Genomic DNA, 13,785 nt, shown 5'->3' with positions numbered 1-13,785 from the left:
CTAGGGAATCCCTACTGCGTCCGAGAATAAATAAATAGAGTTTGGACGCTGTTTATAGAGCGGCCTCGATTTGTTGCAAACCCGGCGATTTCCGGAATGCTGCCGTCTACTGGGCTGTTCAAGGACTTCCTCTGCCCGTACTTTGATGGCAAGGACGGCCCCGACGACGCGGTGGCCTGCCGTCGTCCCTTCTGCCACTTCAAGCACGCCCGCAAAGGTGAGAGCTAGCCGCTAATTTCATCATTACTTACCGCCTCCGGTTTACAGACGATGTGGAGACTGCTCCGCTTGCGGAACCCGCTCCCGTTCCGGAGTACAAGCCGGCGCCCAAGCTGCTCTCCCTGCCCCTGCCCCACATCCCGCTGTGCGCCCCGAAGAAGAAGAATAACCTGGAGTACCATCCGGAGAAGCCGGCTCTGGACGCCTCTCCGGCGAAGAAGAAGCCGGATGTGGCCGTGGACAGTGCCCCGACGTATGTGCCCGCCCAGCCGGGCGGCAAAAATGGAGACGGTGGTGGCAACGACGACGACTGGCAGGCGGTTCTCGAGAAGGAGATCGACGAGCAGATCCAGATTGAGATCGAGGAAGCGCCATTGGCTTTGGAGATAGAAAAAGAAAAGGAGAAGAAAGTGGATCATAGGGACAGGCATGGCCGTGAGCACAAGTCTAGCAAGGATCGGGATAATGACAAGTTAAGGGAAAGGGACAAAGAGAAAGCCAAAGACAAAGACAAGAACAAGGAGATGGGAAGGAAGGAGAAAAGGGACAAGGACCTGGACAAGGACAAGGAAAGAAAGGACAAGGCAAAGCACAAGAGCAAGTCATCGCACAGTGACAAAGATCGCTCGAAGGAGCGCCATACCTCCAGTTCTAGTTCCTCCCGACACAAATCGTCGTCCTCCTCCTCCTCGTCCACCCATAAAAAATCCTCTAGCAGCGACAAGCAGCGCGATGAGAAGACCTCAGAGAGCAGACACAAGAGCAGCTCCTCGTCATCTGATTCGAAGAGTCGCCCAGACAACTCCAGTTCCTCGAGCTCCCGCTCCAAGTCGAAGAGCAGCTCCAGCTCAACCAGCAAGAGCTCCAACACCGGCAATGGCCCCTCCAAGAGGGAGCCGGAAGCCGAAAAGGAAGACAAAGCTGCTGATGACCTTGATGAACTGGACTTCGACTTTGAAGTGGACACCTCCGAGGGAGAGATCGTGCGCCAGTGTGAGATGATTTTCGACGAGCTGGAGACCAAGTTTGCCCAAATGCACAAATCCGAAGCCGACGGTGAGAGCGGAGACGCTCCCAGTAGCTCCCGCAAACGTAAAGCTCCATCCCCAGACATTGATACCTACACAGAGGCGGTAACGGCGGCGCTGCAGAAGAGGCGGGTGGCCCATGAGAACGCGGACAAAAGCAGGCCGGTAGCGGCGCCAGCACCGGCAGTGGGCAAACCGAATCATATCCGCAATGCGATGCAGGCGATTTTCGATCGCCGAGCGGAAATTCGCCGCCAGGAGAGGCTGCAGGCGGCGGCAGCTAGCGAGCAACTGCGTCAGGCCCAGGAGCGGGTGCGAAAGGCGCAGGAAGAGCTCCGTCAGGCCCAGGTCAACTCAAATCTCACACCGCTAATCTCGCGCAGCGCCCTGACTCCGCCCGTTCGTACAGGTGAGTAAAAAAAACTTTCTACAATTTAAGTATTTCATTTTTTAATACTTTCAGCTCGAAGCATTGCTCCTGTGGCCAACATTGTGGCCATAGCTCGAGCCAAGAAGAAGATCGAGGAGCTGCAAGCCGAAAAGAAACCCGCCTTCACACCTGCCCAGTCCTTTAAAGGCACCGGTCGGGTGGCCCACAAGTCAACGGTTGCCCTAGACAAGAGTGCCCCGGCAGCCAATGGCGTCAATGCCGAGAAGCCGACCGTGCTGGAGCCGCGCAGCTCCAAAATATCGTACAACGTGCGCACACAGTATTACGAGATGATGGTGAAGCATTGCACCGTTATCTATCCGAATCTGACCGATGCCTGGGAGCGGGCGCAGGTGGAGGAGCTGGCCGTGTTCAAGAAATGCAACACGGCAGCCATCTACAAGAACAGCTGCATGCTGGCGATCAACAAGCTGCGCAAGGAGGCTGTCGAGGCTGGTAACCGGCCAAGTGCGGCCTGCAAGACGGTCTCCCACGAGATGATGCTGGGCGGCAAGCGGGCCCTTACCACATCCTGGAGCGTCGAGAAGAAGGAGTAGGTTATTGCACTTAGGTTTTCCTCAGTTAATATTATAATTTCTTGCAGAAAACTCGGGTTCTCGGGCAGCGGTGAACCTTTCGACGCTTTAGATCCCCAGAAAGCCTACGAAATGGTGTTTGATTTGCGCCTCACGGACGAGCAACTGGTGGAGAACGGATATCCCCGCCCGGGGGCTAAGCGCGGCTCGGCAGTGATACGCGCCTGCCGTCCCAACCGGCGACCCAACGAGAGCGAACGGTATTGCTCCCGCTGCGGCAAGGTGTTCAGCCTGGACATCTACGATCGGCACGGAGCCGACATGTGTAACTATCATCCCAAGAGCACTGGGTATCGACGAGGATTCACCGACAATCAGCACCGATGCTGCCAGCAGCCGGCGGGCACTCCGGGCTGCACCTACGCCAACTACCACGTCAGCGACTACTACGACCCGGACAAGCTCACCTGTTTTGTGAAGACGATCGAACGAGAGGAGGAATACGTTCCCACCAAGAAGGATATCTTCGCCTTGGACTGCGAGATGTGCTATACCACGCACGGCATAGAGTTGACCCGCGTCACAGTGGTGGACATCACCGGGCGCAGCGTCTACGATGCTCTGGTCAAGCCGGACAACCAGATTGTGGACTATAATACCACGTAGGTAGCTGATGGCTCGGAATGCGAATTTGATACTTAGCGAAATAATCTATTGCAGCTACTCTGGTATCACGGAGGCCATGCTCTCCACTCAGACGCGCACTCTAAGAGATGTACAGGCCGTTCTGATGTCCATGTTTCATGCCAGAACCGTGCTGGTGGGCCACAGCCTGGAGAGCGATCTGAAGGCTTTGAAGATCATCCACGACGTAGTTGTGGACACCTCGGTGCTCTTCCCCCACAAGATGGGGCCGCCCAAGAAGCGCGCTCTGAAGACGCTGTGCATTGAGCACCTGAAGCGCATCATACAGGAGAATGGTGAGTGCTCCACAGGGTTCTGAATTCACCCAAATAATACTTACTTCGTTTCCACAGAGGCCGGCCACGATAGTGCCGAGGATGCGGAGGTGTGCATTCAACTGATCAAGTTCTATCTGCGCAACAAAATAAGCTGAGCTGCTCCCGCTGGTCGCCTCCTCTGCCAGAAGCAATCGGTTCAAAAGCATTACATACATCTGTTAATATGTATACTGCGTTCATCCCGTAATCAAAGTCTTAGACCCCCAAATAAACGAACAGTGTGTAAAATGTTTCTCTATTATCAAGTTTAATGCTTGATAAAAGCACAGTTATTCCAGATGTAGTGAAACTCCTGTTCCAGGCTCTTGCAGATGCGCGGGGCGCTGGTGATGAAGATGTCGTCACAGCTGTCGAGGTAGTTGACCCAGTTAAAGGATCCGGTCACACAAACTGTTACTGGCTCCTTGGCGCCTTTTGGCAGAAGCTCACGCAGGCTCAGATAGCCGTCGATAACGGAGAATTTGTTGTGCATCAGTGTGTTTATCAGCGTTGGCAATCGACGCACAGAAATGTCGGGGAACTTTTCGTTCATATTCTTCCTGTTTGTCTGCGTGGCTAAACGGACCCGTACTCCGCGTCTGGCGGCCGCGATCAAGGCATTCAAAATCTCAGTCGAACCAATTGCATACATGGCAAGGTCAATCGAGTACTTGGCATTGTTTAAATGCCAGAAGATGCGCGCAACATGGCCGGGGACGAGGATAATCTGATTGCCCTCAAGCTCAAGTGGCTGTGGCGGGCAGTGGTCGATCGGCACACCAGAGGGGACCACATACAGTACTTCATTCACCAGCTGGCCTCGGTGGTCCTCACTCCACTCCGCGTACAGGCTCCGGAAGTGGCCGAAAATCTGCAGCGGCTCCTGTTTAAACAGATGGAAGAACTTGATTAAGTAATACAACATCGTGCTAGCTCCAGGAAGAGGAAATGTGAAATAAGTATTTTGGCTGCAGGGTTACCTTTTGACGTTTAGAACAATTGTCAGAGTAATCACTATTTAAAGCTTTTTTGCGATAGTTGCCGACATTAAAATATATTACTAGATTTTTTTGTGAAAGGTAAACTATTTTTTTTATAATTCAAATTTTAGGCTGCAACAAATATGAACTTTGTTGATAAATAAAATAAAATCAAAGGTTCTTTTGATTTAAATTTTCCATTATTAATTTGTTTTGAAAAATTTCCTTTGATTTTTCCCCCATTTCGCTATCAATAACAATTCAATAAAAGCAATTCGAAAGTTTTGTAAAGTTTTTTACCTGGCCGAACCGCGTTACAAACTGTAATTGCAAGTTTCGTGCTTGACGCACGTCACAGAGTATTCCTTGTGGCCGTGGCCCGGTGTTGCCAACAGTTTCCAGTTTCCCCTCCTGTTCTTGTTGTTATTATTTAAATGTAATTTTAATCAGATTGCGGCGATACTTTATATTTTTCAATTACACTCGGCCATGTCGGCTGGCCGTGGGCAACATCTGGATGTTCGCTTCTTGTTGCTCTCCGTGGCGGCGGCATGATTTTTCAATTTTAACGTTTTATAATTCTCTGTTTTCCTCGGTCCCGGAAAAGTTTGGCTTATTGAACGGCGCTAAAAGAATGCCGGCAAAGTTCCGGCACTTAATTTGGCGTAATTTTTGCCATCGGCAGGACTCGGGCAAATGACAGGAGGGATGTCAGTGAATGGCAGTGGGAAGGGTTCTCGGCTAGACCCCTTACCCATTCTCCGAAGAAATGGCTGATGGCGACACGTGTTTATCTATTGAGCTGGCACAACAACACACAACCTAACGAAAAGTAAATAATATTAGTGGTACTTGGCAATGACAATGTGCATATGTGGCCCAGTATGAGGAGCAGACCCAATGGCCACAGCAGAGCACACACAAACAAGGATGCGGAAGTGCTGCTTGAGGCTTAGCAACCAGAGTAGCAGCAGGCTGGAATCTCAGCTACAGGCGAAACAATTTTAAAGAAATATAATAGGTATTAGAAAAACCATTTTTAGAATTATTTCCTAATATATTTTCTTACCTTGAATTTATGCTATTTTTAATATGAAAAACATGATCATTGATTACTGATCATTGGTGATCCTGTTGCTGAACGCAACGAAACACAAAGCATAAACAAATTCCTCTATCCCGGAGCCCAGAGCCCGGGCCCAATATCTAAGGTAAATAAATGCACATTTCTCTCAGTGCAGATTCCACAGAAGCAGAAGGCGGCATGAGTGGAGCCAGTGGGCAAAACAAACACTGGGCCAAATACAAACACAAATAAAAAGCCAAAAACCAAGGGGTACTATGTTGTGGGAACGAAGCTGGGCTAGGGAGGCGGAAAAGAAGGAGGAGGAGGATTGAGGAAACGGTTCGGTGCTGCTTGACTTGTCACACATTGTTGTTGGGGCTCGGCTCGGCCTGGTCGGAAGTTTACTTAAGACCGTCGAAATAGAGGCATTAAGATCTTTACAGTTAATCCCTTGAGTAAATGCTGTGCGGTCGCGACGACAGCAGTGCTGTGCGTGTGTGCTACCTGGTCTAGTTCTACATACATAGTTGGGGCATGGCATTATAAAAAGGCTTAAAAGCTTGCCGGGTGTTTTGTAGGCCCTGGAGCCTGCATATTGGCCCTGCTGTCGTCCATGAATATTTCATTCCGCCTGATGACAACATGCCTGGCGGTTAAGTGCTTTAAACATTTAGCTTAATGCCCGGCCCCTTTTAATTTGCGGAGGGTTCGTCACGTATTTAACCAAATTGCGCATACGCCACCGCGTATGCTCTGTTGCAGAAATATTAAAGCGAGCCTTGGCGAGCGAGTTATGCTGGAATTTATTTTTGCTTTTTTTTTTTTTCTTTTCGGGACTAAGCCTGCAGCGCATCTGGTTTGGGCGAAAACCTTTTTACAACTTTTACACAGACCAAAAAACAGTCTGAAAACGAAAAAAAAAACAAGAAACGGCTAAGCTGCCGTCGCCCTTGCCAATCTAAATAAGGTGGCTAAAGGCAATGGGAAAGGAAAAGTGCGAGCGTGGGAGGAACGAGGGAAAAATAAAGAAAGCTGGCAAAGCAATGCCGGGAGCCAAGAGCCAAAGCTGGCGGTAAACGCAAAATAAAGTCATCACAAACATATTAGCAGCTAAAAACACCTGAGCAAATAGATTTATATGCACGATAAAGCACAGAGTAATTTCCCCTAGATCCTGTCAACCACCGCCCACCAAACAGCACCATGCGCCGAACGCCGAGGACCAACCACCAACCACCAGCCATCTTGCCCATCTTGGCCTACACGACGCCTGTTGCCTAAGCCGCAAAGTAGCTGGCAAGCTCAAGATAACATCACTTTATTGTAAGAAAGTTAAAACACAAAAATGCAAGCTAGAGTCCCAGCTGCGGGCCCGAGTATGTGTGCTTTCGGTGTGGCACTAAAAAAATATCCGAAAAAAGCAAAGTACCATGGCGGATATTCTGGCCGGGAAACAACAAAGCCAAAAAGGTGGCGTAAAACTTCTCAATGCCGTTTGCCGCTGTTTTACGAGCCATTTCCGTTTTGGATGCTGCTCTTCCGCTCACACTCGCACGCCCACTCCCTGTTTTAGGTGTGAAATTATAAAATTTGTAGCATAATTCTAGGCTGCGCAGCCGCCGGTGAAGGCAAGCGGAGCACGCGTGCGTCCACGTTGTAAATACCTAGCCGTACATAAGTTCGCTGGGTCGCAGTCACAGTCATAGTTACGCCCGCGACTCCACGGGGAAGTCGGCCAGTTTACGACTCCGGCAAGTGCACGTCAGAACACACACGTAACGCTTTTATTTCGTACTTAGCAGGACATTTTTGTGCACTTGCCTGGAGTGGAATTACTCTGACTGGGGACTGGCGAAATCAAGGGAAAACTTGACTTGGTTCTATCACACGGCTACAAACTTGGCATTATTTTAAAAGGAATATTGGGAACTACTATTTATTGGTAAAGTTTTCCTTATCATTATAAGAAATAAAACTTAAAACATGTTTCTCTCAAACTGAAATGTAATGCTTCTCTTGACGAAAGTGAACTTGGATACCCGCTTGGAATGATTTCCCCAATGAGTTGTCGAGTGCATGGAAGATTCGTTAGCTGAAAATGGCTGGCCCCTTATATTTTTTTTTGTCCAAAAACTGCGAAGCGGTGGGAGGTGGAAGGTCGGCCCAGGCCATTAGCAGAATGCTTGACAAATAATTAGGGCAAAAACTATTAAGTTGTCGCTCGTGCACCCACACACACGCGCACATGACTGATGACGTCCAGTGAAGGATGAAGCGGAGGACTCGAATTGACATTGCTCAACATGCCAGTCAAGTTGGCGACCAAAGTTCAGGCAAAAACGGCAAAGATTTGTCGCGGCTGGCAACTAAAAAAGTTAATTGCAGTTAATGACGACATTAATCACAAGAAAATGAAGCCGGGCGCAATGACAATAAGCACAAAGCGACAAATGAAGAGCCAACTTGAAGGCTCCGCTGCTGAGGATGAGGCACTGTACAAAATAAGTGGGGTAATTATGCATCTTTACTTTAAAAAAAAAGTAATTAAACATTGAAAGCTTTTAACAAACACAATGTTGCAAGGTAATTATGGAAATTGTAATAGTAAGCATAAGGATTAATATCTATCTACTAGTCTATAGTATTTCCCTCAGTGTGTCTATGCTGACGCAGTTCCTGCTGTTATTTTCTGTTGCTGATGCTGATGCTTGTTGCAGGCGAGTCCGGCGTGCCAGGCGTCTATTAACACCGATACCCAGGACTTGGCCACTCCTCGCCCTCACAAAGGCGCCAAGACAATGGGAAAGTTGCGTCAGCTCCAGCTCTCAAGCTCTCCAGCTCTGCAGAGCCGGAGCGCAACAAGCGGCAACAGGAACTGAGCGCGTAGTAGGAAAAGCAATTTTACTGCGAGTTTCCTCAAGACAAATAAGTCTGCTGGATCAAAAAGGACTTTCAGCCGGGACACAATAGAAATGAATTATAAGCGACAGGCGGGGCTAGGGTGTCTGCAGGGCTGGGAGAAGGGATAGGTGGCGGTGTCAGCGATAATAATGAAGTAGCATGACTGATGATGCCGCCTTAGTGCAGCCTGGAAAAAGAACAACTTCGGCGAGGTCCATTGCGATTAGGCGGCAATAAAGGCAGCGACAAGCCAGTAAAATGTTTTTCTTTGTTTTCCCTGCTCGCCGCCTTTGTTTTTCGCTGCTTTTGTATATTTATTGCTTTTGTTTTGTTTTTTCTTATGGTGTATGGAAATCAAAGTGGCTGCGCTGCGCTGCGTTTATATAATGAAAATGAGCTCGGCAAACGTTCTTATAGTTGGCATTAATTAAGCGGGATTCCCCATGAACTTTCATTGATTGTGCTGACGTCGGGATGACAGGAATTGTTAGAGGAGCTTGGAATGGGGAGGACCGTGGGGGAATCCTCTGCCGGTCAGGTAAATGAGCTGCACGTACTCCAGCTATTGACGCACGACCGCACAATCCACAATCCAGCCGGGGATCTGCAGCTGGTGTTGGCTCTGGGTTGGAGGTGTCAAAACAAAGGAGTTTGCGGAATTTATGCAACATGAACATCTATAACTTATCCAATTAAAACTTAATAAACGCCGCCTGCCAGAGCCGGGCAAATAGATGAAGATGCCAAGCCAGGCACCCATCCAGCGAGCCATCCAACCAGTCTGCCAGCCAGTGGCATCTGCCAAGTCGAGGGCAGGAGTTTCCGTTCGGTTCAATAGCATCCAGGCTCCGTCCCTCGCCATCTTGGCTTAACACAGCGATTACAAGTGCCTTCAGCTTGTAATCCACTTTCGGAAATGCACCGCACACACTCTCGGATGCCCCAGCGCCTTTCTGCCTCCAGGACGAAGGAGCCCCGGGAGTGACAGACACAAATTGAAGATGACAAAATGTCTAAACAAGTGAGTGGGAGTATGTGTGAGTGTGCGGGTAAAAGGGCGTGGCAGCGAGCATATCTAGCGGAATAATCAATAAATTACACACCTGTCTGGCCACAGCAAATTTATATATCTCCCCGCATTGGCAGAGTTATGGCCATGACTTGGGGTAAGGAGCAGCAGCAGCATCAGCAGCAGGAGCAGAAGGAGCTAGATAAGACAAGCCGGGAGTGCATAGAAATATTTTTCACAGAGATTCCAGCGAGCGTCGGCGGCATTCCGCAGGTGCCGTCCCCACAAGATGCCACGGAGCGGTCCTTGTCCTGTCGCACTGGATAGCCCCGGCCGAGTTAAAGTCCTTTGCAGGAGAAGGTCCTAGCTGCACTTAGGGAAAATTTTCTTTGTAAACTTTAAGTGGTATTATATTAAATTTTTAAGGATTATTTTAGGTATTCCATATGTTATTTAAGATTAACATGAAAACGGATTACAACGTTATATTCGTTATGCAACGAATATTTGTTTGTATGCAACTTATAAATATATTGAATATATTTTAAATAAATAATCAATAAATAATAATTTTGTAATCATTATTAAAAGTCAGCCACAAGGCTCTTAATCAGCTTTACTGGGCCATAAAGCTTTGACAAAGTAATCCGGTAAGTCCTATTACTAAGTGCTTTATGTAATTTAAATTTTGTTTAAAATTAAATCTTGGGTTTATACTTTAACAGACTGTCTTATTTTAGAAGTAAACCTGTCCTGATTATCGGAGTCTTTGATTTCTGGCAGTGTACTTTTTCCGCTTGAGCCTTAATATTTCACGCTAGCTGGGTTTTCGATTGTGTTCAGCTTGGACTTGCCGTGGGCTTACCTCTGTACTTGTCTGGTAATTGCTCTGCCCAAGGGCTGGACCGGCGCTTTGCCAGGAATTTCTGGGCAGGCGGAAGGGAAGTGAAGGGCTGGGAGCAGGAACACCAACAGCAGGAGGAGCTGCTGGCCAGGACTCGTGGCACTGAGTGAGTATTTGTGCGTGCCACACTGACAGGCAGCAATGCGAGGCGGCACTGAATTTTTGATTTATGTGCCTTACTTATGCTTTTACTTAGTTGTCTGCGGCGAGTTGCCTTCCCAGGCCGCCCTCTCCCCATCTCCATTCTCTCTCCATTCCACGAGTCTTATGGACGAGCCACCAAATTGATGCTAAGTGCTTGGGTGCGCGTGCGAAATGGGTTGGCAGGGAACTGGAGCTGGAACTGGAGCCGGAGTAGCTCCTGCCCACACGAGACTTTCACACACAATTCCGAGAAGCTGCACACACTCTTTAGTTCCCCGGCGCACACACACATTTACGCATATTAAATACCATCCTTGGAGAGTCATCAGCATTCCTCGAGCGGTTTTTATTTCCGTTTTCATTAGTTGCTTTTTACACAAGCGACACTCACCCACACAGCAGCGCGTAATAGCATTAATGTCTCGTTTACTTCTTCTCAGGACTCTCCGCTCTCTCTTCTTTTGTGAGTGTGTGTGTGTGTGTTATGTCAATGGCAGCCATTTCTATGTTTGCTCACGTATTCAGCTGTTGACATTCCAGTGCACTGAAGAGCTATAGCATCTATATGTACACCGGACACTGGACGATTGAAAAAATGAAATGAGAAATCGTCTGCTATAATTTGCAGCATCAACAGGCGCTTGTCGACGGCAATCAACAAAGGATTTCCATTTAGCAATATCCATGACTTGTCACAAAAGAGTCAATGCTATTAATTGAGTTCTAAGTTGAAAGAGCTTAAATGGATTAGTATATTCTAGAACATATTATTTGATATATGCCAATCCTTCTGCTCAGGCTTAACTTTATGGAATGCTGCTCTGTAATATAACTAACATATTTTTACAGCCATTATAAGATTACAATTAACACTACCTATCATATTTTTTAAGTTTAAGATTTCTAAAAAAAATTAAACCTTTCTTGGGACTCAGAGCTCTTACACAGAAAATCTCAATAAAATATTTATTAACGCTTTGGTTACTCAGCATTAAAAGTTAAGCGGTACAAGGGTTTAACTTTCACGTCGGATTTAAATACTTACCGACTTGGCTGCGGAGCCTTGTGGGCCGGTTGGAGCCCGGATTTTTGGGCGCTAATCAAATCACGTACTTAGCCAAGTAAAATACATGCGCAGAGACCCAGAAGCAGGACCGCAGGAGAGCGGATGCCGAACTGAAGGCAACTCAAAAGTGCGCCACACATTTTGTACACTCCGCACTTGGCGGACTTAACGGGAGAGGGGGGATGGGGGGTTGGGTCCTTCTGCTCGAGGACGTCTCCCAAGGAAGCGGCACATTAATAGCTTACATCGGTATGTGCGTTTCTATGCCACATGTACACACATGTGGAGAAAACTTTGATGGCACAAAGGCAAATTACGAGCGCATTTAAACTGGGGCGCGAGTGCTACTTAAATAACTCATTTAGGGGCCGAGTCCTCGGTAGAGCAAGGGAGAGGGGGCTGGAGCTGGAGGGAGTGAGACCGAGTGTGAGTATGTGAGTGTGTGTGTGTGTGGGGCACCCCAAATCAACAATAAAGTTTGTCATCTCAATTTGCTTATTACCAGCAGGCAACCACCGAACTTTCTTATTAATGGCAGGGTGATTGCAAAGTGTCCCTGTCCTAGTCGCTTTTGCCAGGACCCACTGCAGTGGCCCTTTCCCTTACCCGCTCCCTCACAGGATTTTGTGGAATGTGCACATGGAAAAAGCCCCTTAATATTACATATTTATTAACTGTTAATATATGTTATTAGGAGAAAATTACTTATGCCCAATGATTAAATACGCAAAAACCTTCCCAAAAATATAAATTAAGGGGCTCTCGAAAATATCTGCAACCTTGGCGAAAGCTTTCTAAGAGATATCCAAAGAAAATAAACGGCAATTATAAACCAAAAGATTTTCGTGGCTCTCCAGTATAAGCCGACTATTGACTGCAGCGAAAGTCCCTCAAGGCCTCGGCTAATATTTGTTTGTTTTTCCCGCCGTGCAACACTGCGGTAAACTTTTAATTCTCGGGTCTCCCTGACCAAGGTGGGGCGGAATGCGGCCAATCCCCTCTTCTCGAAGAACCGCAAAATGGCAGCGCGAATGGCAGTGAGGTGTGTCCTGTGGCACATCCTTCCTGTGTAGCTGCCATGTCTTGCGGTTAGCTGCACGTCGCAAATTGCAGAATCCATAATTAGTGTCTGTCATGGCGACCCCGCACACTCGGCCATCCCCGATGCCCCCTTCTGGTGGTCCTGATCCTGCTCCTTCTCCTCCGTCTCGTCCTCCCTCGTACTCCCGCAATTCTTCGAGCATCCGCGAAGGCGCGGCTGAGCTGCACTTGAGTGGCTTGGCAGCTGCTCTAATTGCAAGTAAATATTTTATACGGCAAGCCAGTTTTAATTGCCAGCTGAAATAAATACGGAATCATTATAAAATTATTTAAAATGTGGCAGCCGCGGTAGAGGCGACGCGGTCTGGCCCACATTTGTAGTGGCAGCAAGTTTTAATGATGCCCCCAGCTCCACTCCAGGATCCACTTTCACATGCACTCGCACTCGCCCTGGCAGTCGCACTGCTCGTTTCTGGGCCGGATAAATGCAGAAATCACGCAAATTATCGAAACATGCGCAAGCACACTCAAACTCCTGGCGACTTTGCCGCATAAATCTTGCCAAAGTCAAAAAACATAAAAAACTTTGCTGGCGAATCGGTGGGAGCTGAGGCAAACCCGGCGGAGAAAAATATTCTATAAATCTTGAGGTAGCCGTAGCAGCTACGAGTCCGTAGCCGTAGTCCGGGCACAAAGACCAACTTTCCACTGCCGCAAATTGCAAAACTTCAACATTATCGTATGAAGTGCGAACATGGCGCAATCGATTGGAAATCGAGGCAGCAGCCAGTTATGGCCAGTTTTGGCCTCAGCGCCGCAATCAAGGCCCGCAGAGGCTGAGAATATGAAAAGAAAAATATTAAAACCACAGAGAGTGATGAATAAATAATATTAAAGTTTAAAAATAAAACATTACGTATACGTTGAGCTCTAGGTTTCTGAGATAACTCTAAGCCTAAGTCTATATTTATAATTCCACTGAGAAAATCTTAAATAAAATTATTTAATAAGTAAAACACACTATTAAACTTAAAAAAAAAGTATAATAAATTATAAAATAATAAAAAATAAATGTTCGCATAGTTGCCCCCTGTGAGGGTTGAACTCACGGCCTTTGGTTTACGAGACCAACGCTCTACCACTGAGCTAAAGGGGCTGTTAGGAAACTGCGTCAAATACCCGGTACATGCTAGCGCCCTCTACGATCATTCTGGATAACAGAACAGCCGCTTTTGCGCCAGGTGGCAACGCTCTGGCGAAACGTTAGAACTCTGTTCTGATTGGCTGGTTTTATCCGGGTTTTCATTTGCTTTATCAACGGGAATACCATGTAACGGATAAAAAACACCTAATTAAAAATATGGATATTGCGTGTTCTGATAATGAAATACAAAAAAGATGTCACGATTTTATGTCGTTGGTCTTGAACTTTTTACGACTCTGTGCGTAAACTGAAAAAT

The 13,785-nt window shown here is 47.5% G+C and overlaps 2 protein-coding genes, 1 long non-coding RNA gene and 1 other non-coding gene across 4 annotated transcripts; 1 reads left to right on the top strand and 3 right to left on the bottom strand.

Moving 5' to 3' along the window:
- The first annotated feature begins 8 nt into the window (after window positions 1–8).
- Window positions 9–3,467, top strand: LOC108083746 (RNA exonuclease 1 homolog). The gene is made up of 6 exons (XM_017179662.2): window positions 9–217; window positions 268–1,656; window positions 1,711–2,230; window positions 2,282–2,875; window positions 2,934–3,193; window positions 3,251–3,467. Exons 1-6 carry the CDS (start codon window positions 97–99, stop codon window positions 3,328–3,330), a joined length of 2,964 nt encoding a protein of 987 aa, XP_017035151.1. The 5' UTR covers window positions 9–96; the 3' UTR covers window positions 3,331–3,467.
- On the bottom strand, window positions 3,459–4,211 carry LOC138929026 (uncharacterized). The gene is made up of 2 exons (XM_070287524.1): window positions 4,195–4,211; window positions 3,459–4,118 (listed from the first exon to the last, which is right to left on the bottom strand). Exon 2 carries the CDS (start codon window positions 3,864–3,866, stop codon window positions 3,483–3,485), a length of 384 nt encoding a protein of 127 aa, XP_070143625.1. The 5' UTR covers window positions 3,867–4,118; window positions 4,195–4,211; the 3' UTR covers window positions 3,459–3,482.
- Window positions 4,212–8,481: 4,270 nt separating this feature from the next.
- LOC138928859 (uncharacterized) lies at window positions 8,482–10,172 on the bottom strand. The gene is made up of 3 exons (XR_011445257.1): window positions 10,036–10,172; window positions 9,265–9,537; window positions 8,482–9,174 (listed from the first exon to the last, which is right to left on the bottom strand). It is a non-coding gene; the product is annotated as an uncharacterized lncRNA (long non-coding RNA).
- A 3,237-nt stretch (window positions 10,173–13,409) lies between these two features.
- Window positions 13,410–13,481, bottom strand: TRNAT-CGU (transfer RNA threonine (anticodon CGU)). The gene has a single exon. It is a non-coding gene; the product is annotated as a tRNA-Thr (tRNA).
- Between the last annotated feature and the right edge of the window lie 304 nt (window positions 13,482–13,785).

The sequence above is a fragment of the Drosophila kikkawai genome, chromosome 3R (assembly GCF_030179895.1).
Source record: "Drosophila kikkawai strain 14028-0561.14 chromosome 3R, DkikHiC1v2, whole genome shotgun sequence".
Taxonomy (NCBI): Eukaryota; Metazoa; Arthropoda; class Insecta; order Diptera; family Drosophilidae; genus Drosophila; species Drosophila kikkawai.
Note: the sequence above shows the minus strand (reverse complement) of the source record. Positions and strands in the feature narration are given on the sequence as shown.